Source organism: Myripristis murdjan, chromosome 16 (assembly GCF_902150065.1).
Source record: "Myripristis murdjan chromosome 16, fMyrMur1.1, whole genome shotgun sequence".
Taxonomy (NCBI): Eukaryota; Metazoa; Chordata; class Actinopteri; order Holocentriformes; family Holocentridae; genus Myripristis; species Myripristis murdjan.
In genome coordinates, this window is record NC_043995.1 from 9,864,073 (window position 1) to 9,887,633 (window position 23,561).

At 41.2% G+C, this 23,561-nt stretch overlaps 1 protein-coding gene across 1 annotated transcript in view; it reads left to right on the plus strand.

Annotated features, from left to right (window-relative positions):
- The first annotated feature begins 4,699 nt into the window (after window positions 1-4,699).
- LOC115373590 (doublecortin domain-containing protein 2-like) overlaps window positions 4,700-23,561 on the plus strand; it is a 28,509-nt gene continuing 9,647 nt past the window's right edge. Inside the window, exons 1-7 of the mRNA XM_030072075.1 lie at window positions 4,700-4,986; window positions 6,584-6,638; window positions 11,207-11,283; window positions 11,464-11,598; window positions 12,341-12,490; window positions 14,221-14,275; window positions 15,040-15,223. Coding sequence (XP_029927935.1) covers window positions 4,700-4,986; window positions 6,584-6,638; window positions 11,207-11,283; window positions 11,464-11,598; window positions 12,341-12,490; window positions 14,221-14,275; window positions 15,040-15,223 — 943 coding nt within the window. The remainder of the gene's footprint in view (window positions 4,987-6,583; window positions 6,639-11,206; window positions 11,284-11,463; window positions 11,599-12,340; window positions 12,491-14,220; window positions 14,276-15,039; window positions 15,224-23,561) is intronic.

Sequence of the window (23,561 nt, forward strand, 5' to 3'; positions counted from 1 at the left end):
CGGCAGTTCGTGGTGGAGGTGGACGCCTCCAATGAGGGGGTGGGAGCTGTACTCTCCCAAAGGTCCGAGAAGGATAACAAACTTCACCCCTGTGCCTTCCTGTCTAGGAAGCTATCACCGGCTGAGCGCAACTACGACGTGGGAAACCGTGAGTTATTGGCGGTCAAAATAGCGCTGGAAGAGTGGAGACACTGGTTGGAGGGCGCGCAGCACCCCTTCATAGTTTGGACTGATCATAAAAACCTAGAGTACATCCGCAAAGCAAAGAGACTGAACTCACGCCAAGCCAGGTGGACCCTATTCTTTAACCGTTTCAACTTTGTCTTGTCTTACAGGCCGGGGTCCCAGAACACCAAACCAGACGCATTGTCCCGCCTGTTTGACCCTGAGCCTAATGCCAAGGAACCTGAGCCTATCCTACCACTGAACCGTGTGATAGGAGCGGTGACTTGGCAAATAGAATCAGAAGTGAAGCAAGCTAATGGTGAGAGCCCGACACCTAGTGGCTGCCCTGTGAATCGTTTGTTTGTCCCTGTTAATATGCGTCCACAGGTAATTCACTGGGCTCACACATCGCTGCTCACCTGTCACCCGGGAGTCAAAAGAACCATGCATGTCATCTCCCAGAGGTTCTGGTGGCCCTCCATGGAACGGGAAGTGCGGGAGTACGTGGAGGCATGCCCCGTATGTGCCCGCAGCAAGACCACCTCCAAAGCACGGATGGGCCTGCTGCAACCACTCCCCACCCCCTCTCGCCCATGGGCTGAAATCTCTCTGGACTTCGTCACGGGGCTCCCGGTCTCTGAAGGTAACACGACAGTTCTCACTGTGGTGGACAGATTCTCCAAAATGGTTCATTTCATTGCCCTGCCTAAGCTTCCGTCTGCTAAAGAAACGGCGGAAGTAATGATGACTAATGTGTTTCGTATCCATGGGTTTCCCAAGGACATTGTTTCTGACCGGGGGCCCCAGTTCATCTCCAGATTCTGGAAGGAGTTCTGTAAGCTCATCGGAGCCACCGTCAGCCTCACTTCAGGGTACCACCCTGAGTCCAATGGCCAAACAGAGCGCCTCAACCAGGAGTTGGAGACATGTCTTCGGTGTCAGGTTTCACAGAACCCGGCATCCTGGAGCAAGCACCTGGTGTGGGTAGAATATGCTCATAATTCTCTTCCCACCTCAGCCACAGGCATGTCACCGTTCCAGTGCGTCTTTGGTTACCAGCCCCCTGTGTTCTCAGAGACAGAAAAAGAGATCACCGTCCCCTCGGCTCACGCCATGGTCCGGCGTTGTCACCGCATCTGGGCAGCCGCCCGCAAGGTCCTCCTGCGCAGTGCCGACCGCATGAAAAGGGCAGCGGATAAGAGGCGCCGCCCAGCTCCGGTCTACCAGCCTGGACAAAAGGTATGGCTCTCTACCAAAGACTTACCTCTCCATGTCTCCTCCAGGAAACTGGCTCCGCGGTTTGTGGGCCCATTCCCTGTGACCAAGGTCATCAACCCCTCATCGGTTCGTTTGCGTCTGCCCCGGTCCCTGAGAGTCCACCCCACCTTTCACGTCAGCCGGGTGAAACCAGTCAAGGAGAGCTCCATGGTTCCCGCCGCCAAACCCCCTCCACCCCCCCGGATGGTCGACGGGGGCCCGGTTTACTCTGTCAAGTCTCTCCTGGCGGTGCGCAACAGGGGCCGGGGAAAACAGTTCCTGGTGGACTGGGAGGGCTACGGCCCTGAAGAACGGTCATGGGTCCCTGCAAGCTTTATTGTATGCCCTGACCTCATCAAAGACTTTTACAGGCGCCACCCTGAGTTGCCTGGTCCGTCAGGAGCCGTCCCTAAAGGGGGGGGTACTGTCATGTCTAGAAAATTATGTTGAATGTTGTCTCGTGATTTCCTGTTTTATTTTGAAACCCCACTTCCCTTCTGTGTCAGGTAACTTGCCCTTCCTGTTGTGTTTCCCCAGTTGATTGTCTTTCCCCGCCCTGATTGTTTCCACCTGTTCCCCATTACCTTGTGTGTGTGTGTGTGTGTGTGTATATATATAGTCAGTGTTTTCCCTTGTCCTGTGCCAGTTTGTCTTGTGCCGTCTGCCGAGAAAACCACGCCAATCTAGTCTTGTTTGCCATAGCTTGTTTAGTCATTTTCGCCTTATTGCCACAGTTTTTCTGTTGTTACTTTGTCTTGCCATTTACTTTGTTTTCCAGACCACGCCACTGTGAGTACTTCTGTTGATACTTTTGTATTTAGGATTTCAGTTGATACTTTGTTTTATATTTCCTCCTAGTTGAGTGTGAATTCCTCCTAGTCGAGTGATTTTGGTTTTGTTTATGTCCTCCTTGCGAGAGAATATTTAAGTTGTTACTTTGCCCGAATAAAGACTGTTTTCCCTTCAGAACCTTGTCTGGGGTTGTGCTTTTGGGTTCGCCTTGCTCAGACCTGTCAGCCTGGTCTGATATTAATGGATCTCTGTAATAGATCTCTGAGTTACTCACTTTCTCATTTATTAGGTTTGACAATAAATAATGGTAACACTTTATTTTAGCGCACACTTACTAGCCATGAATTCCTTGTTTACTGGTGTGAGCATTAGTAGCTTATTTCTGTATCAGTAATTATTAACTACTTGTCTCCTAGTTTTACATGGCTTATTCTTCACACTTTACGGTTTGTTTGTTTATTGTCAGTAAGCCCATAATTAATGTTTTCTACCAGTATTTACCTGAATTAAACCCTCTTATATCATTTGGGGCTAGTAAGAACCGAATTATGCATGAATTCAGTTTTTCAGATGTTATGAAGAGAGCACCACCTGCTGGTAGGGAGCCACTACAACAGTCTAACAAAAATGAACGCATCAAATAAAATCTCCAAGAAGAATAGGGTCTTCTATAAAGCTTACAAAAGAACAGTAAAGTTCGATTTTTATCTATCTATCTATCTATCTATTTTTTTATTGTTTGTTTGTTTGTTACGTAAACTGTCCAGAATATGGAGCATAGATACTCACAAGAGTATTTTATGTTGCAAAAGCCCAGATGCCAGAGTGTATCTCCCGTCTCTATCAGCAATTACTTCTGTAAACTTGTATGATTTAAAAAAAAAAAAAAAAAAAAAAAAAAAATGCTATACACCCACTTGATTACCATCTGCATGCAACATACCTGGGTTTCCTGCTGCATAGTACTGTATGTAAGATTATTTTATAAGGTGTAACTTTATTTTAAATTTACATTCCATTTACATTCCAAGATATCAAGTTGATTTTATTAGGATCCATCCAGCCATTTTGACAGCACACTGATGTAGAACATACCATAGTCCCACAAAGACTCTGCAACACCGGGGGATTTAGAACAGGGAAACACACCAACACAGAACACTTTATAATTTCATATTGGTCTGGCAGCACTCACTTTATTATTGAAGGAGCTTCTATAGGCCCTTCAGCCATGTGCTGCTGATTGATGCTGCTGCTGGTGGCCATGATGACATGACAAAAGCAGTGCTGATAAAGAGGAGGATGAGACAGAGGAGGAAGATGAGGTTATTATGATGACAAGTGTCACTCTGCAGCAACTGACAAAAATAAATGCTTTAGGTACACATGGGCTTGCTGTACATTAGGCCACAGTGGTAAAAAGTCCAAGATAACAAAATCTCTTGGATTCCTGGTATCCAAAGAGCAGTAAAGGAAGAGGTGGTCGGGGGTTAACACCAGGTATCTCAATAAGTTCTTGATCCTGCCATGCCTGCTCTGGATCCCACGGGTCTGTGTGCCACCCGATAATGATGCACATGCAAAAAGAGCTGCAAGTGTCCTTGTTGTTGCGCAACACATGTGTAGTACACAAAACAAACTTGTTTTTTTGTCCTTATATAGCTCACCTACATTCGGGATACCACTGGCAACCTGGGTCTCTTGATGCCTCATTAACCTTTTTGCCGGGCTGCTGCAGAGTTTTAAAGAAAAGGTGACCAAGCCTTGCATGCCTTCCTATTTAATAGACCTCGTCATGCAGGTTTGGTTGATTTTTCCTCATATAAACACTACAGATTGCATGCATTTTGTTAGATATATCCACCGATGTCCGCATACCTGTTGATTACGGCTGTGTAAAGTCCCTGGCAATCGGTGAGAGGATTGCAGTGTGTCTCCATAGATACATCCCAACAGATGGGCTCCCATGATACCCAACCTGCATCGTGGGGAAACCACAAGCGGTCACAGAGCCGTTTGGCTTTTATTGTCACCTGGGGCGTAGCGGTGCACGGGAGTGGCACTAACGCTGCGCCGTTTCCTTTGCAGAGCGCTTCTGGGAGGAAAAGTTACGCGCTGTGGATGAGCCTAGCGCCGAGACGCAGCAACGTTTTCATGAATGTTCTTCATTTATTTATTTAACCTAAAAAGTGTTACATATCCTGTTCCCTAACCTGTGACCAACCTTTTTGCCCTGGAGGTTCTCTGTATTTAAAGTGCCAGCGTGCGTCGAAGTTTTGTGCGCCGCAGCCTTTTTTTTTTTTTTTTTTTTTTTTTTTTTTTTTTTAGTCGGGGGCAGCTCCACTCAACCTTGAAGGTTTGGGCAGGATGGAGGAGCTCCATTACCTATGATGGCTTGTGAGCGTCTGGGATCGTCTTATTCTGAGTGCATTATCGCGAAGATCGCTCGTCAGCGCGCCCGCAGCAGCCTGCTTTACGCACAGAGATGAGCTCCGACAAGCCGAACTTTCTCTCGCAGCCCATTGTGAAGAACATTTTTATGTACCGAAACGGCGACCCTTACTACGAGGCTCGCCGTATAGTGATTAACCAAAAGAGGGTGTGCAATTTTGACACTTTGCTGCGAGAGGTGACCGGCGGGGTGCAGCCCCCCTTTGGAGCCGTGAGGAACATCTACACACCGAGAGGAGGCCACAAAGTAGACTGTCTGGAGAGCCTGCAGAGCGGGGAGCAGTATGTCGCTGCCGGGAGGGAGAAGTTCAAGAAGCTGGAGTAAGAGCATAAGCTTTTTCAGCAGTCATCACTTCTCATTGCACGCTCTTCTGAATATGTCAGTGTTTGTTAGTGAACTGGTCTATTGAAAGGGAAAGTGAAGCGAGTGATGGTTCATTAAGCCAGGACTGTTCAAAGCTTCAAATGTCATAGTTTGTTCTCTGGAGGGTCTGCCTGCACATTTTTTTAATCATCATATGAATGCACTGACAGGTGTCTCGTTCATTATTGTCCACAGGTTACACAGAAACTATGACAGTGAGCAGTTGTTGACCTGTTGTTTGAGTCATGGTCAAGACAAATGTGACTCAACAGTTTCACAGCAGCGCTGAGTCACAGCTTGAGGCTGATGAGATCAGCGCTGCACCGAAGAGCACTGTACCCAGGCCTTAAAATAGGTAGACTTACACATAATGAGATTTGTGCTGCAGGCTACTCGCAGAATACAGTTGTGAAGTAGTTTTTGAGTGGATAGTGTTGTGGGAACATGAGGTGGGTGTGCTGTACTGTACTGTACTGATAACTAGGGTGGGCTATTTTTAAAGCCCTGACAAAGAGGTGGGCACTGCACATGGTCATTAGATTACTGATGGATCATGCTTCTATAGACACACTTGCACAGTGCATTTTTATACCTGCTGCAGTGCTGCATGGTTGCTCCACTCCGAGGTGGAACTGTTTGCAAAAGCATGAAGCATTAATGCATGATTATATGCAGAGACGGATGGCTTATATGATGTTCCTGAATACAGAAAAGGAATAAATAAATGATTAAATGGATTTTTACCTGAATTTTACAGTTGTCATGCATATTAAGGCGTTCTCCTTGTCTAAGCCAACTGTCTTGATACTGGATCACTTTGTGTGGGATTGGAAGAATGATGGAAGAATAGAGTGGCAGTTTGAGCATTTACTCAGTATGAATGCTGAGAACCAAGATAGTCAAAATTTGGAAAGAATACAGAGTTTCAGAATGCTCAGTATTTATGAGTATGATAATATAAGTTGAATATACTATTGCCAATTGTCAGAAAATACAGTCGATCAATGTCTACAACTAATAATAACTGTAGCGTGCACATGTATTGTAATGTAAAAACTATGATATGTGAGCCATAAGGTCAAAGGTTGAAACATGTTGTTATAATAAGGCATAGTGGTAACATAATAGCATAATAGGTGGCGTTTGATAGTGTGTCTTGGTAATTTTCCATTGTCCCAGCAGTAGAAAGTAGTTTCACTTGCACCTTTGAGTGACTGGTGCCTAAATAGCAATTGAATCTGTTCATGCTCCTGTTCATGCCATGCTGTTCTGTATTGTCTGCACACAGGTCTCATCAGACTTAAAGCTGTGACCATATCTTCCATTCCATTCCAACATTAAAGGGTTAAAATATTATACAGAGTAAAATCACAAATATCTTGAGGAACACATAAAAGAACAAAAAAAGAATGGTAGTCTTCAATCAGAAATGAATGGAGGTTGTGTGTTAATAAAATCACATTCTTATAAGGACATAAATATCATAGCAATATGTTATATTTTTTAAATTAGACTGCTGTGTATGGTTAACTTGTCTTCACATTGTGCTTGCAGTTATCTACAGATTGGCTCCAGGAAGAAGAAGATGATGCAGACTCTTCCAGCACAGGTAAGACACAGGCTCTGCTGAAGCATAAACCTGCTGTCAGTCAGTCAGTCTGTCAGCACTGACTGGCTCACTCACCTCACTCATACATTCGTGAGGCTATATCTGTACATCTGACTGGACTGGACTGTGCTGTCCAGTGGGTGCTGGACATATGTACAGTGGAAAAAAATATTGACCACATCATGGCGCTTATTCTGTTTTGTTTTGTTTTGTTTTGTTTTGTTTTGTTTTTTTTACAGCTTAAGAGTAAGTTCTGTGAAGGTTTAGTAGTCCAGCCCAGTCTCATGGTAGTTTGTGATTTAGTCACAAAATTTAACCTATAGTTTCATGTTCATGGACATGAATTGTCCATTTTTTGGTGCAAGTGAGCACAAGTTTCAAAGTAATGTATTTCAACTGGAAGTATGTTTTGCACCAGTACCGCATGTTGTGGGATAGTATAAAGACCGACAAAGTCCACACAACTTTCAGTCAGGTTTGATCGTGAGATGAGACCAGCATTCATTTTCAGGGTAACATCATTGAGTTAGACTTTGGCTCATGAAACTATGTCCAGTTTCCGGTTTTGGGGCCCAATCCTGGACCTTTTTCAAGTTTTTTTTTTTTTTTTTTTTTTTTTGGTATGCCTAAACCTAACTGAAACCATAACCAAGTGTTTTTTATACCTGCACCTAACTTTTCCCTAACCCTAACAGTGTATTTTATGCCTAATCCTAACATTTCCCCACTTGGATATACAGTCATTGTTGGCTAAAGCTTCCAGCCACTTCCAGTAAAGGAAAATTCATGTTCATGGACATGTATGACATTCGTGTCTATATGTCATGAATGTAATTTGTGTCTATATGCGTGATAAAAATAGGCAGTTTGTGTTCATGCACACAAATCTGATTAATATTCATGACCATTGCACAAACTCCCATGAGACAGGACTGAACAGCCAGATTGGCCTCTGCTTCTTCTTTAGTATCTATTTTTGCTTCTGATTGTTTCCCTCTAACTCCACTATAGCAGGATAACAGTCATAGACACTTACAGTACAAGAGGTAGCCATAAAGTCAGCATGCCACAATGAGTTTCAGTTGTTTTTTTTTTATTATTATTGCTTTTTATATTATGATTAATTATTATTTTTTTTATTATAATTTTCAGCAGTTAAAGAAATGATTCATCAACCACTTTGCCAAGAGACAAGTTTTCCATTACAATATCCTCACTCTGTCCTACTTTACATCATTCGAAACTGCCACTAGATGCAAGATAGATGAGGATTTGGGAACTTTTCGAATACCCTACACCTCTCTCCATGTCTGCTAAACCTCTGCTCTCCTTCCCCCGCCCACAGTGAGTAAAGGTTTTAGAAAGATCATTTAAGCGAGGTGTAATGTTGAGACATTCCTCTCTATTGTTCGCTGTGAAGAATCACTTTGTTGACGTATCAGTGGCCATACATTATTAATTCATGGATCATAATCATCCCTTCTTGAATGCATCTTTAATCACTAGATGCAAAGTCACTGCCAAAACAAGAGCGGCTTAAAGTCATGGAGCCCACAGTCTCAATTATTCTGAAAGTCAAACACTGTTCCCCTTTTCAAATGACAGATGGCTTTCAACATCTCTTAGTTAATTTCTACATCATTTTATTATCATAAGGCATGGCACAGTTATGCATATTAGCACACAATGCACCAAACCCAGGTAAAACAACACACTTAGAAAACTTAAAAAAGCATGTGCAGCATATTTTTTTCTGTAATGAGATGTGTCCAATGTTGAGGCTGCTGAAGGATCATGCAAAATGGATCAAGTGCACCTCAAGTACCTCATATGTTAGGGGTTATATGCGGGTCAAAATTGTGTCTACAAAATTCAGCATCTCTGCTCAGTACAGACATTTTAAGATATGTATAAACTGTTAGCATTATGTTCTGCATGTCATCATAAATCCTGAGCCGTGTTTGTTAAAGAGGAGTGTGCTTCACAAGTACTTTTAAAGCAGACGAATGCTACTAAACAAAACATGTAACTGTAACTGATACCCGGCCTTGATGAATGAGACCTTGACTGACCTTTATTTTATTTTTATAATTTATGTTTGCCATAGAGAAGCACTTATAAACTGTTGAAGTTCAAGAATTACATTAGTGACCTAGATAAATCCTGTAATGCCAAAAGGCCAGTGTCTCTCTGGGAAATTCTGGTTGTTGTTTCCATTAATGTCCATATATTTTAGCTGTGTGCAATGCATTCTCAATAGCTGAACTTGCTCCAAGGTGTGAGACAATGTCAGATTGTCAGTGCTAATCAATTATTGATGAAAATATTAGGCATGCAGGGAATCAACAATAACCTTGCTGTGTTGTTCCTCTGATTTCCCACTCACCTACCAGGCAGTTTATTCACCAGAGATAACCTCAAGGTCTTGCTGTGACAATACTCTGGTGATTAACTGGCCAGCACTGGAAGAGCCAATCTAGTTTATGAGGGTCCTGCTTCCCTCTCACTGCCCTACTTAAACTGGCTGATTTGTGTAGATTAGAGGTTCCACTCCAAAGCAAAACTGAATGCTTGGCAGGTTTGGGGGTATTTCTTATTGTCTCTGCCACGTTATGTAGAATATGAAGTGTGAAGATGGGATGATCGTCAGGGGTTACTGATCATGCGTGCTTCAAAATGTTTTGCAGTTGTTTTATATACTAGATCCTGTGGTTATTACGGTTAAACATGTTTTTTGTTTTCCCTTTTTTTTTTCAATGCAATTTGTGTTGGAGTCCTGCATTTGATTGGGGTACTTGAGAGGCCACACTTCAAGCGCTGCTCAAAACCACCAGTTTGAATTGAAAGTGATGTTAGTCTAATACAGGTGGATCACTTATTGGACATTAAAAATAGTCATAGAGTTTTCCCTCATGAATAAAGATGCAGTGCTGAGGTGTACAATTCACAGAATAATTATGTTTGGAATGATTTTACCCAGAGGAGTGGACCACAGAGACACTACATTTTCATGAGTTTGACCATATCTTGTCTATAACTGGCGATACTGTAGTATCTCCTTACAGCCAGGCTCATGCCTTACCTTATTTGTTTTTTGATTTTCTAATTATTCAACTGACAGTATGTGGTTTATGCTATTTTCTGTAGTTTGAACAGACAAAAAGCTCATGGTAAAATAGGCAAGGGCTGCTGAATCTTTCAGCGTGGTAACATGCACCTTTAAGGCATCGAGCCACAGGCAGTTTGTTTGTAATTATAGTTGTAGTTATGTACATTAATGCAGGTCTATATTTATTTCTCATTATCCTCTTTGTAATCCACATTGATTTTACTCAAGTATACTCCCGCTTGAGTAAGAGGAAGCCCTTCCTTCCATGGTTGTTGGCTTTATTGTTTCTGTTGAAACTGTTGTCATTTTTTTTTTTTTTTTGGTATCCTGCTCTGTTGCCAGGGTGCACAGACCCCAGAAGACTTTTAATAAACCTCCTCCTTATCTCTCTCTCTCTCACAGGATCAAAGTCTTACACTCACAGTGGGTTGCCAGGTGTTATGAGACATAACAGACAGTGCTCACTCTCTGCAGCCTCACAGCCCCGTGGGATTAGAGAGGACTCATTCTTTAGTTCATTAAAGTCACAGAGATGAGATATGGATTCCATATCTCTTTCAGCTCGGACAAGAGTTTGTTCTCTGTCTCTTTAGGGGAAAAGCTTACTTTCTGTGGTGTCACACAGTCTGAATAGATTTTTTTGGTATCTTTGTTAATGACTTTTACATGTATCCTCTCAAGTTGTAATAATAAAATAAACAAAAAAAAATAATACATATGAACAACCACACTCAGGCAAACACAACTTGGTCAGTTAATGCATGTTTAATGCGATTAAGACACTAGTCAAACACCTGACACACATCTCATTACAATAATGCATCGTTAACATACCTTAGGGTAAACTATTTATGAGCAGCATTATTTCAGGGATAGGTGGAAAGTTGCATTTTTATGCATTTGCAAAAAATAGATTCCCTTTTATTGCCAAATTTATTGGAAGAACCTCACTATACACATTATTTTTTCCATTTTAATGTTACTGGAATTATCTTGAATGCAACATGACATTAGATAAAAAGAAGTTTGGAATTTGTCATGATAATGAAAGTCTAATCACTGCTTGTGCATCAAAACCTCTTCAAGTGAGTTTTAGATGATTGTCGTTCACATTCTTTCAAACCTATTCAGATTCCTATTCCTGTTCTTTTTTTTTCAAGAGTAAATGGATGTCTGTGGCAGCAAAAAAAAAATAAAAAATGCATGAACAAAAATGACAAGAACGCAGTTCAAAAGCATGAGCCTAGGATAGCCAAAATGAAGTTTTCTGATTAACACAGACAGCATGATCATGCTGCTCCTTGAAGTTTTACCTTCACACTGCAGGTTATCCTTTACAGTTTGAAACGATACTTTACAAAGCCACAATGCAGACATCCCAAGTGAAAGTGTGTTGAATGGAAACGTGCAAAAGTTACGGATGAGTGTCTCTCTGTGTTGTTGTTCCATCTTTTCCCAGGCTAAACCATTGCCCCAGAGTCGCATCATCGTCTCAGCTAGATTCCTGAAACCCCTCAAGGAACCATGTCCGATATTGTGAGTTCTGCCTCCCCCTGCACACCTCCACCATTTTACGCTGTTTTCCCATTTTTTCTTTTTAATGTAAGCCACTCATGACGACTAACAATAGAGAGTATGTGTTCTTTTACTCATAAATTGGAGACTTTGATGTTTTGCTGTACCAAACTGTATTGCTTTCATGTATTACCTCCTCAGTGTGGTAGCGAATGGTGATGTGTTAAATCCAGCTGTAAGGCTGCTGATTCACCAGAGGATGCTGGGCCAGTTTGACAGAATACTAGAGATGATCACTGAGAAGATGGGCCTGAGAGTGCTGGGCGGTGTACGCAGGTAAAAAGGACCAATATTTACACCCATCCTTTTTGTCCTGCCATCACGGTTATGCCAGACATTTTTGCCATCATGGCATTGTCTGTGTTTGTGTAGACGTTTCTCTTCTTGACACAAGCGCAGAAGGAGTTAGAGTTGCATTTAATTATTGCTCATATGTTTGATTTCATAATAATCCAGATAAAAACAGCCATAACTCATCAGCTGTTTGTTGAATCAATGCAAAACTCACAATACTTTTTTCCATGTACGGTCTCAGCACAGGTCTGAAAGTACTTCTGTTGCAATAATGGGTGGCACTTGAAGAGTGAAAACTAATTTGTATAACATTTGGTTATGACTGGCAAAAAGGGGCATGGTTTACAGAAATCAAAACCTAAAAAATGTCATTAAAATTGCTCCACAGGTCCTTCACTGCAACCTATGGTCACTTCAGAAGTCTGTCACTCTATATTTTTCAAAATATACCAAATACATTAACTTCTGTATCCCCACACATCATTCAGATCTTATTGACTAGATTCTATAGATCCTCGATATCACATTTAAATGGTGTTCCATACTGTATCCTCAACATTTTTTTTTTTAATTTCACCCAGTGTTTAATCAAACATCACCTAAATATATGACAATACACCTTTTTTTTTTTTTTTTTTTTTTCAGAATTTTATCACCCTCATTTTCTGTAATGTGTGACTTGACTCTCCATGTTTGTGCGTGTGTGTGTGTGTGTGTCCTCCAGCCTCTACACGTTTGAAGGCCACCAGGTGACTGATGGGAAGCAGCTGGAGAGCGGTCAGTTCTACGTGGCTGTGGGCAGAGAGAGGTTTAAGAAGCTGCCCTACGGTGACCTGCTCTTCACCAAACCCAGAGGGACGAGGAGGGTCAACGGGTGCGTGCCACACGTTCAGCGTGCCATGAAGACACACTCATTTTTGACTATGTGCTAGAATTTGCTTCCATGTTAAATGTATACCCTTACCAAAAAGAAGTAAACTTCTAGTTTACCTTTCCAAGTATACTTAAGTGGAGTTTGAGTATACTTTATCAAGTATACTTTCCTTACCAAGTATACTTGTATTTATGTACTAGTAGTGTACTTACATATGTACTAGTTAGTATACTTACAAAGTATACTTATACTAAAAGTACCCTGATTTGGCCCATTTTTGAGTATACTCGAGTAAACTTCAAGTTTACTTTACTTATATATAAGTATACTTAAATTATACTATTTCCTGTACTTGAGTTGTACTACTCTTTTACTTAAAGTAAACCATTCATATACTCAATGTACTTGAAATATACTTTACCCCCCAATTCCAACCCCAAATACCGAGTGCCAAGCAGGGAGGCAATGGGCAGCATTTTTAGAGTCTTTGGTATGACCCAGCTGGGGATTGAACCCCCAACCTCCCAGTCTCAGGGCGGACACTCTACCGCTAGGCCACTGAGTTGACATAGCCTTACTTGAATCAAATAGCTGAGTGGAGAGTTATCTGAAAAGTATATTTACCTAAGTATTAGTTCACAGAAAGTATACTTAGTTCATAAAAAGTATACTTATAAGTATACTTGAGTATACTACTTTTTGGTAAGGGAGTACACTACAGGTTCACTCACAGTGTATGTGTTATGGCAACTACCTCAAAGCAGCCAATGTGTAAAATAGCTATACAACAAGCCAGCTAATACAGTAAAATAACACTCCATGTTGCAAGCAGGTACAACATTTTTATATACTTGTACTAAGTTTTAACTACTATTGGATAATATACTTAAACTTAAAGTATATCAAGTAAGTTATACTTGGAGTATACTTAAACTTTGTCTATGTACTCGTCAGTATAAACTAAGTATATTTTTGTTAAGTATATTAGTATATTCAAAGTAATCTGAAAAGTATACTTACCTAAGTATTAGTTCACAGAAAGTATACGTAGTTCATAAAAAGTATACTTATAAGTATACTTGAGTATACTCCTTTTTGGTAAGGGTAGCACCAAATATTTGAACTCTTGAAGAGGAAAAAATGTGTTGGAAACCATCAGTGTATCAGACATATGCACAAAATTATTAAACCCAAGATAACTGAGGAAATGTATGACAATGACAGAAATGCATGCCATGCTGTTACTGTCAAACACTTTGAATGAAGTGGTTAAGTTATAAATTCATAATTAACAAATAATTCAGGCAGACACTTTCTTACTTTGATATCTAAGTGTAGAAAACAGGTGTCAAAATGATGCTTATACATTTTTCAAGGCAAATAATTATAGTGTACCATATTTTATATTGTACCAGGTTACATAAAGGTTTGCATTGATATTAAGTGTCAAAAACTTGGCTGAATTGTTTTTGCAATTACAGAAAGTTACCTCCTTGGCTATAAGATAGGTGGGAGTATAATTATTGAATCAGTAATCTTGACAGGACAGTGTTGAAGCCTCCCAAGTCCTCATGCAGCTGGGTTCTACGTGCTAATTTAAGATAACTTTGTTCAGCAAGTAGTATTGACAGACAAGCTTGTCACTCACATTACATCACAGCACATTACTGTATTTTTTATATAATGTAAAGTTATATGTAACATTCTGTTTTTCTGTTTTCTGTTTTCAGAATGAAGGCCTCGTCTTTACCCCCTATTTATAGATTCTCAAAGCAAAATGGAAATGTAAGAACGTTGCTTTCCTTTCGAATCAACCGAGTGACTCTTTCTTTTCTGAGTTAAAATGTTCACTTGTGCAGTGGTGCTTTTCCCTTTTCTTTGGCGTGTAGGGCAAAGAAGAAAAATCACAGTCTTCAGATGTGGGGCTGTAATAGCACCCAGCTGACTCAACTCAGCCAATGAGCTAGCTGTAAAGTTGTATAAAACTGGCTACCATTCCTGCATGATTTCTCCGTTTACAAGTGTAAATCAAAGAAACACTTATATTCTTCTTCTTTGGCCAGGTCAGGATTTTTGGGTGTCTTCCGTTTCTGAATTGTGGCACATAGTATCTTACTTTCATCACTTTTTCTTCTGAATTCATATAATAAAAGTCAGTGATGTAATAGGACAGAACAAATACTAGTGCAAAGTGCACCCTCTCAAAGTCAAATACACACACACACACACACACACACACACATGCACACTAAATAATGAATCTACAAATTATAAGGGATAGTTACCCTTTTCATGAAGTACACTGATGAGGTGAATTGATTTATTAATTCTACACCTACAACAAAGAAGACGTAGGTATACAGGCAGGTGCATTACAGAAGGATTATAAAGCCTTGCGATCAATGATTGTATGAAAGGGGCTGCGACTCAATATCAGGAAGATGTCCCACATATTATCTGGATTTAGGGCACTTTGCCATGCCGTGTACGTTTTCACTCTATTTGCTCTAGTTTCTGCCCAACTGAGTTACGCCTCTCTCTCCCCCCAGAGCAAGTCCATGTTACGGTGCAGTGACAGTGGAGGAGGAGACTCCAAGGCCTCTCCTCCGGCCCACAGCGGTAACAACAAAGAGCACCTGTCCTCCATTGTCAGAGAGATCTCTCAGGCCAGGCTCATCTCCCTCAGGAAGAAGAGGAGTGGACAAAGCATGTCCCAGGCTGTCTCAGACAATGGTAGGCAATGGGAAGCAATGATATGGAATGTGGTGATTCCTGGGAATTCAACCATGAGAGCTCTGTGGCGTCTGAAATATGAAATGAATGTTTTGGAGCCGAGGATCTCTTTGGATTGTGATAGAGATAAAAGGTGCCCTGAACATGTTTCTTGGTGTAATGTAGTCTCACCAGTAGACTGTGGGAATAAGCCTGCCTCCCTGTCCGCTAACCCCGACATGATTTTGCAAGGGCACTGATGCTACATCGTTGGGCTAAGTGCTAAGATGATTGTGATTAGTTTAAACAAACATAAACATGCCAGAGCCTTTTATTCTCCTTTAGCAGAATGATAATGGGTTCAGCCAGCCCCTTCTATGCTTGTACAGCACTAAAACAAAGTGCAAAAATAGGTCTGGCTATGTGAGACCAGGTGTAATGTGACCCTTACTGCAAACCTCAATGTTCAGTCAAACTGTCTGTTCAGTGGTGTTAAATTAAACACTGCTTTTTCCCTGTTGGGACGTTCCTATAAAGACAGGTAAAGCACGGTCAACCCAAAACAATAGACAAAAAGAACAAGAAAAAAGCAACCCAGTAAACACCGTGACAGGAGTGTGACATCAGTGAACCTTAACAAAAGAGAAAGCCAGGCTTGAGAGCTGGTGGCAATGGAATGGAATGTGAAAATTCAATATTAGGATAACCTTTTGTGAAAGGAGGGTGTCCAGTATGGGCGAGTCTCCTTTGCAGCTACAGTGAGAACATGGTTTTGTGCTTAAATAACCTTACATCTGCAGGACATGCACATGATGCCTGCCTGACTCTGTATTAGAAACACAAAAATGCAAATCATAACCATATCGGCCTAAAGACCTTTATCAGTGACTGCCTTCTCAAAACAAAGGTCTTTTGAAGCAACATTACATCAGTCTGTGACATACTCCTAGTGCCTGTCAAATTATATTTTTATTAAATCTGTGTACAAGTAAATACTTGTTACTCATATTCTTGTGAACGTAAGCTCCTTTAATTAATCACTGTCAGCTTGGAGCCTGGATACTGGATGCTTTGTTTTAAGTGAAGCATCTATAATTCTGCAGTGGCCTCCTTTCTATGACAGCAGCACAGCAGGAGGACAGTCCTAATATGAGCACTGAGGGTACGGCACGGAGTCCAGTTAAGCAGGCGTGGCGCCTTTTCTCTTCAGACTGTTTTGGATGAACATATTGACTGACTGGCACTAAATAAGAGTATGACCTCATACGTGTTGTGTTGCAGTAGTAGACAGTATGAAGGCGATGCTATCAGGCACAAAACAACAACGAAGTTTCCATGGGTCATTCCCAGTCTCCATCAGTAACTCCAAACCCAGCAGAATCTGATGTGCTAGCTCAGTGGTTTTCAACATTGGGTCTGATGACTGCCACGGGTCCTATTGGCGCTTTTAACATTATGTGTTCATTTGATCACTTTGAATCTATTTGTCAGTGTTCAAGTATGACATCAAAGCAATTTAATAATAACACATATCAACATATCTTTTCATATCTGGGTCCCTGGAGCAAAATACAATTATTTAAGGTCAATTTTGCAGCTGAACTGACTAGCACTAGCGGTTTTATCAAGCAAGTGAGACAAACTGATGATAAACTTAAAAAAAAAAAGAAAAAAGAAAGAAAGAAAAGAAATAGTCTTGATAGTGAGCTGGGAAAAAGAAGAACATGAAAAAAAAACTAAAAACAGTGGCAGTAAAATGTCCAAGCTGGATCCCCTGATCCCCGCTTCTGTCTGATATCCCTCATTCACCCCAATATGGGAAATTTTTGTGGTACAGCAGCAGCTTATACCCAAACACTGCACATGAACAGTAATAAACATAATATACCTATCAACATTAGGAGAAATATATATCTCTAAAAAAATAAGCACAAGATATAACAAAATAAATTAAAATAGCTGAATACAAAGAATATTAGAAAAAACTAGACTCATTCTGTGCCATAGCAGAAAGTGGCTGTGTTATATGTGCAGGAGGTTGCCAGGGTTTTGATCAGTGCCAGTGACTGAACAGTTACTTGACCAGGTGCTCAGATTTCTGGCTGTCAGAGCCAAAACTCTGTTTTGGAACAAACACCGCCCACTCACTGAAGTTTCCCCCCACCTTACTGTCCCCTCCTCGAGTTTTCAGCCGCTCAGTGATGGAGCACGGTGCTGCAAGCGAGCCAAAAAAATCAAATGACAAAACAGTATTGTGTTTCTGTTCGATCTCTGCTTTAATCAGCTTACTCATCTCCTTTGCCCATCCTCATATAACTGACCTCAATTTGATACCACTTACTATGATGTATGGAATAAATTTACATCATAAATATTTATGTTAGGCCATAAACATGACTGAGCTCTATTTTGCAATGACAAAAAGGTGTGGAAGCGTAGATTAGATAAGTTTACCCTCCACCTCACCCCTGTTTGCAGGCTTTTAATGTAGCTTTGTGCTGTGTGATGGTGGTTAACCCTTTGAAATCCAAGAACCCGTGGCCAGGAATTCATTTTCAAAAGTTTTATTTCAACTTCTTAGCAAAGGTCACTTTATTTTCTTTTAACTGTAATTCTCGGTGGGAATTTTGTGCTAATTTTATGGGATATTTAATTTATTTTTAAAATATTTATTTATTTTACTAGTTATTTGGTAATTTGCTAGTTATTGTATCCTTTTAGTAATTTTTTGCTGATTTTCAGGTCATATCTTGCTGCTTTTCCCATCACCCATTCCCATGTTTTTGAAAGAAATCAAGTAAAAAGAAATCGAGTAAAATGCCTGTGAAAGGTATCTGAACAGCAGAATTTTGACATCTACCCAGCATCACTGAATATTTCTTAATATAGTTTACTTGTAATTTTTAAAACTATTGGTGATTTTCAGGCCATTTTTATTTTTGCATTTTTTTTGCAAATATGTAAATCTCTTGTTTTTTTTTTTTTTGTTTGTTTTGTTTTGTTTTGTTTTTTGTTTTTAACTAATGTTCCAGCAATTCATCACATTTTCCTCCATGCTTTAGAGAGAAATCAAGTGAGTTGGTTCAGGTTTGAAAGGGTTAAAATGGGCTACCAAGTGAAAAGAGCTATACATTGTAATCTGTATCATGTTTTGCTTTGACAGTCACCTTCCCGACCTTACTCCTCTGCTATCCTGAGACAGAGCAACATTTATCTGCCTAATAGGCCATTGTTGCGGCCCATGAGTACTCACACTATATTATCCCCCTTTGAACCCGGCCATTCATCTTCACCATTTGAATGCTTTGTAAGCCTTATGCATTGCTGTCTGTGTGTGTGTAGGAGGCAGGGAGTGTGTGCACATGTTTATGTGTATAAAGCAAAATGGGAGTATAACTATTTCATTTTAATTGCATCTGTCGGTGTGCAGGTGTGTTTGTGTGTTAGTGCCTATGCATGCATATGTGCTTACATGTGCTTGTGCCTTCCATCTGTGCAGCAGATATGTGTCTTGTACATTAAATTCTCCTCTTTAAAGAGACATATCACAGCCATGTCACAGTGTTATATAGTATTTATCTTCTGACCTTGCAATGTAATGCACTGTATTTCCTGATTTTCCTTTAAAAAAAAGTGCTTTAATGATTTAGAGAAAATACTGACTTAACAGAGTCAGTGACAATACAGAAAAAATATCATATCGCTATGAGGACAAGGGGGAAAAACACTTATTTCCAGACATATTTTGAGTGAAATCTCCCTTTGATATTGGAGGTGATGTAATGCCTGGCCTCAGGAAGCTTATGTAACCTGCTGCATTCTCAAATAACCACTTAGTGGCACTGTTGCTCTGCAGGAAATGTTGGAAATAGGTCTGGTCTGGTAACATTTGGTAAAATACTAGCCACTGTTACATGAAATGGATTACATCATCCTCTGGGCTTATGATAAATCTGGCCTGAAGTCCCAAAGAAACCTCCAGTTTGGCTTCATTTTTGTGCTAGCTGGCAGCTGACATCGTCATCCGCAAAATGGAGATGTTTCCTCGCCCTGGGACCCTGCCAGACCCCTCTCATGCAAATTGCAAAATATGAAAAAAAAGTGGCAAGCAGAAGTTAAACAGTCATTTCTCAATTTTTGAAAAGTTTGCTCAAGAGATATTGAGTGTCTTCTGATGGCTGGTGATACTGTAGCTCCTGCTGCAGCCTGAACCAGATTACGTCATCTTGTAGCTCATGATAGATGTAGCCTGTTTTCTCCTCTGGCAGTGGAGTTGACAGCGCAAACCCAAAGCAGCGTGGAGAATTGTGTCTGTGGTTCAGGGGAGCTGGCATTTTGCATCAAAAGAGGGGAATGTGGAAAGGATGCATGTGTGTGTGTGTGTGCGCGCGCACGTGTGTGCTTTAGTTTACATGAGACCTCTAATGTCATCTCAAAATCCTCTGTACATTAGATTGCGTGGCTTTTCGTATTACAGGCCACGTTGCATTATTGGTCCCCTTGGGTGACATTGACCAAAGATTAAATTAACAGACGGACAGGACAGACAATAAGATCAGGCATTTGACGAGATCATTTGAATGCCTCGGAGAGCGTATCACACACTCTGGCACCCTTCACCATTTGACCTGGAAAGTCTGCCGCCACATGCAGTCACTTTTACAAGGAGCATTATTTTGCTTTGCAGTAAGATGCAGTGAAAGGAAAGCAGTAAACGTATGACAGTGAAGGTCACACCGTAGCTTTTCTGGTCTCTGTCCGTGGTGCTGAACTGCTGGATGTGAGCAGCCAGCTGGCATTTGAGGCAAACATCCCATTCTTTTTTAATGCAGGGGGAAGAGTTGCCGAACAGTTTCCCAAAGGCAACTTTAGTTTATTCATTTAGTTCTTTCTTTTCCGTTTCTGTGCAAAAATGCAAATGAGTGCTCAAATTGTATTTGCTCATTTGGTTTGTCAAAAGGAAAAATCAGAAATCATAGTTTCCCATTTGGCAAGCCACACACAGATAAGTGCTTCTGTGATAATATTTGTGTCGTTTCGTGTCTTAGTAGCAGCTTAGAGGCGATATCATCTCTGTTTAGTGATTTACAATTGCACATTGATGATTTTGGTGTCAGTTTCCCTTTGGGTGATTCCTGCCCTGGCTGGGTCTGGAGTAAACACACATCCAATTTTCGTGCCAAAGGAACACAGCCAAAAAGTTGGTCGACTGGCATTGGCTATGGAAAGAACACAGCATGAAACCCATACTTTAGATCCCCGGTGTGCTGGAACACTGGAACGAAAACAAAGGATCATTATGAAGGTGTCAGGTTATTATGAAGGTATTTGAGAGAAAGGGAGGGGGAGAGAGAGAAAGCGGGGTGTATGGACAGATAGGCAAACAGGCAGCCGAGAGAGCGAGAGAGCAAAAAGAGAGAAAATGAGACAGTGCCCCCTGTAACCTGAGATTCTCCCTCTGTTCTGTGCTGACTGTCTTGTGACAGGGAGGTCTGTGTGTCTTTGTGTGTGTGCTCCTTTTTCTCTGCATGTGTGTGGCATTGTGTCCATTATTCACTGCCCATCAGCTGTGGGGGACCACACTGAACATAACTCAAGAAAATACAGCTGTTTCTGTTTGATGTATTGTGAAGCTTCTGACATTTCTGCTTCATTAGATTGTGCACAGTGGTGAGTGACAGCAGAGACAGGAGAAAGGCAGAGCGGGAGACGCTTTCAGCAAAGGTCATGAAATGAATTCTAGCCTTGTGCATCACAAGGACATTTTGCTTAGCCTGCTTAACCAACAGGACACCCTGCCTCCTCTATTCTGTACCCTTAATGGTTCCTTTGCTACACATAAGCGCTCAGTGTGGATGCACAGTCCAAATGAGGCTCTCAGGAAGCAAGCAAACATTTGGTCGAGCTTTGTTAGAGTGACTCTGAGCAGTTTAGCAGTTGCCTTTAAAAATACGTTAGTTTTCAGTTTGTATACAACTTAAATTCTCACACACCTAGAAACAGAAAATCGGACTCTTCTTGCTGTGCTCATTCTTAAAAGGCTGTAGTGACCAGTTTGGTTTCATGACTCCTTCAAGAGGAGAGAAGTAGAGATAAAGAGGGCAGATGGAATAGGGGAAAACGGGAGAGAGGTATAAAAGGAAGGAGAAAAGAGGAGAGGATGGGGTAGACAGGTGTAGAGAAGAGGGGACATAAAGAGAAGGGATGATAAAAGCGGATGAAAAGAGAGGCCGAATTGACAGAGGAGATGAAGGGAGACGAGAGGATGAGAAAGGAAAGTAGGAGTGGAATCAAATGGCGTGAATATGATGAATAGAGCGGTCAAGATGGTGGAGCTTAAGGGTGGAAGAAGGTACTGAGGGATTGGGGGGTACAGGGATGGGTGGTGTCTGGGTAATTGCTTTTCATTTGGATAATCACTCCATACAGAGTCATCAAAGCAGCGTTTTACTTGCCTGCGCCCCTTGCTGGGGCCAAATTACTGCTCTGGAAACCAACAAAAGAGCTGGCTTCTCCCTGAGAGAAACAGACAGACAGACAGATACAAAGACACTGACAGAGAGAAAGAGAAAGAGAGAGATGAAGACAGATGGAAGGAGAGAGGGAGAGAAAGACAGAGATGGAGAGGGTGGGGGGAATGGAGAGAGAGAGAGAGGGAGGTGAGTCTGCTGATTTCCTGGATTCCACACATGCATGCATGAATGAGGGGGCACACTACTCTAGCACCAGGAGGCTTTTTGATTTGTGCGCTTGGCAGGACTACACCGACCGTGATTGGAGGCTGTCAGAATAACCGCATTGCCCTGTCCTTTGGAAAGCACTAAGCATTAAACCACCTACTATCATTTGACATACAGATGCAGCCAAGTAAAATGCATAGCACAGCAGGGTAGATTGTGGCACAGATAAGCGTGTTGCAGGACTGGGTATTCTGGTCTGAGTGATGTTTCTTGGGGCATGATGCAGTAAATGCAAATGTGGCAGACCAGTGATTTTGTATGGCTGGCCCGTTTACTACAATTCCCCCACATTTTACATTGCATCAAACCATTTTGCAAATCATGCAGTTGATAATAAAGATTTCACAACGTATCATCAAAATCCCTCCAAAACACCCACCTTATAATGCTCTGTTCCTGCGGCTAACAAAGTCACCATCATTCATAAACCACAGTGCTGATAATTCACTGTGTGCAGCAAACGCTTCCTCAGGGACTATTTCCAGCGGAGGGACCGCATCACTTCGCCCCATCTTAAATCAGCAAAACACAACAATGTTGCTGCTTGTGGGAAAACTAAATGTGGACATTTTTATTGCTGCAGTGGAATACTGGTGTGAAGAAAGTTTGAAGTCTCTGAAAGTTCATTTTCATATCGTAGTGGAATGAATGGAAACCAATGACTGGATGTAAGGCAGGAAAAATTATACTGAGGTTCTAAAATATGAGTGCTTGCTTTGGGAAAAGATCAGCAGAAACATGAAATGTATACATTTTCTATATATTGGGCTAAATCACTGGTATGGTCCTTTAATGCGTAACTTACACTTTTATGGTAATAGTGGCTGCAGAGCTGCACAGGGTGTCTGCGGTTTCCACAGAGGGTGATAGAGATTGTTCGCAAATGAGGCATGCACAGCTAGAAAAATGAAACTACATACTGGGGGCTGCAGACGCCACAGACATGTTGATTGGCTTGTCAGAGCACTCAGGATTTCCTATGCAAACACCTCATGTCCCTTCTGGTGCTACATATATACAACTCATTTAAGATGGAACAGTTTGGCGAGAGGCTACACTATACCTGTTTTTTTTTTTTTTTTTTTTTTTTTTTCCAAACACAGATTTCCATTAGGCTGCAGATGCACATTTGAGGTGCTTTTGCCCCAAGGACCCCCGCTATGAAAAGATGATTTAGTTTGTGTTCAGTAAAGTGGTTAGATATCAAACCTGAACACTGAAAAATACTGTTCAAAGTGGTGCGATTAAAATGCAGTGTTAAAATAATCATCACATGTTTTTGTACTGTAAAAAAAAAAAAACTTCTAGGGAATTGAATTATAGTGCAATTAAACTGTTCCTCATTTTGCTCTGGATCCATGGACCGCACCTTGAAAACCACTAGGAGCTCTATGACCCATCCTCAAAAAGTGACCATATATCTATATAAAAATCACTCAAATTCTCTAGTTCAATGTTGAGGAATGTACCAGAAAGAAAAAAAAAAGAAAAAGAAAAGAATAACACAGATGAGTGTGTGCCCTGCCAGAGTGTGACAGTAAATCAAGTGTAAGTTTGATATGTTCTGTTATACTATGAGAAATCTGTTGCAACTTATGGCATCCTGATTGCGGCTACAG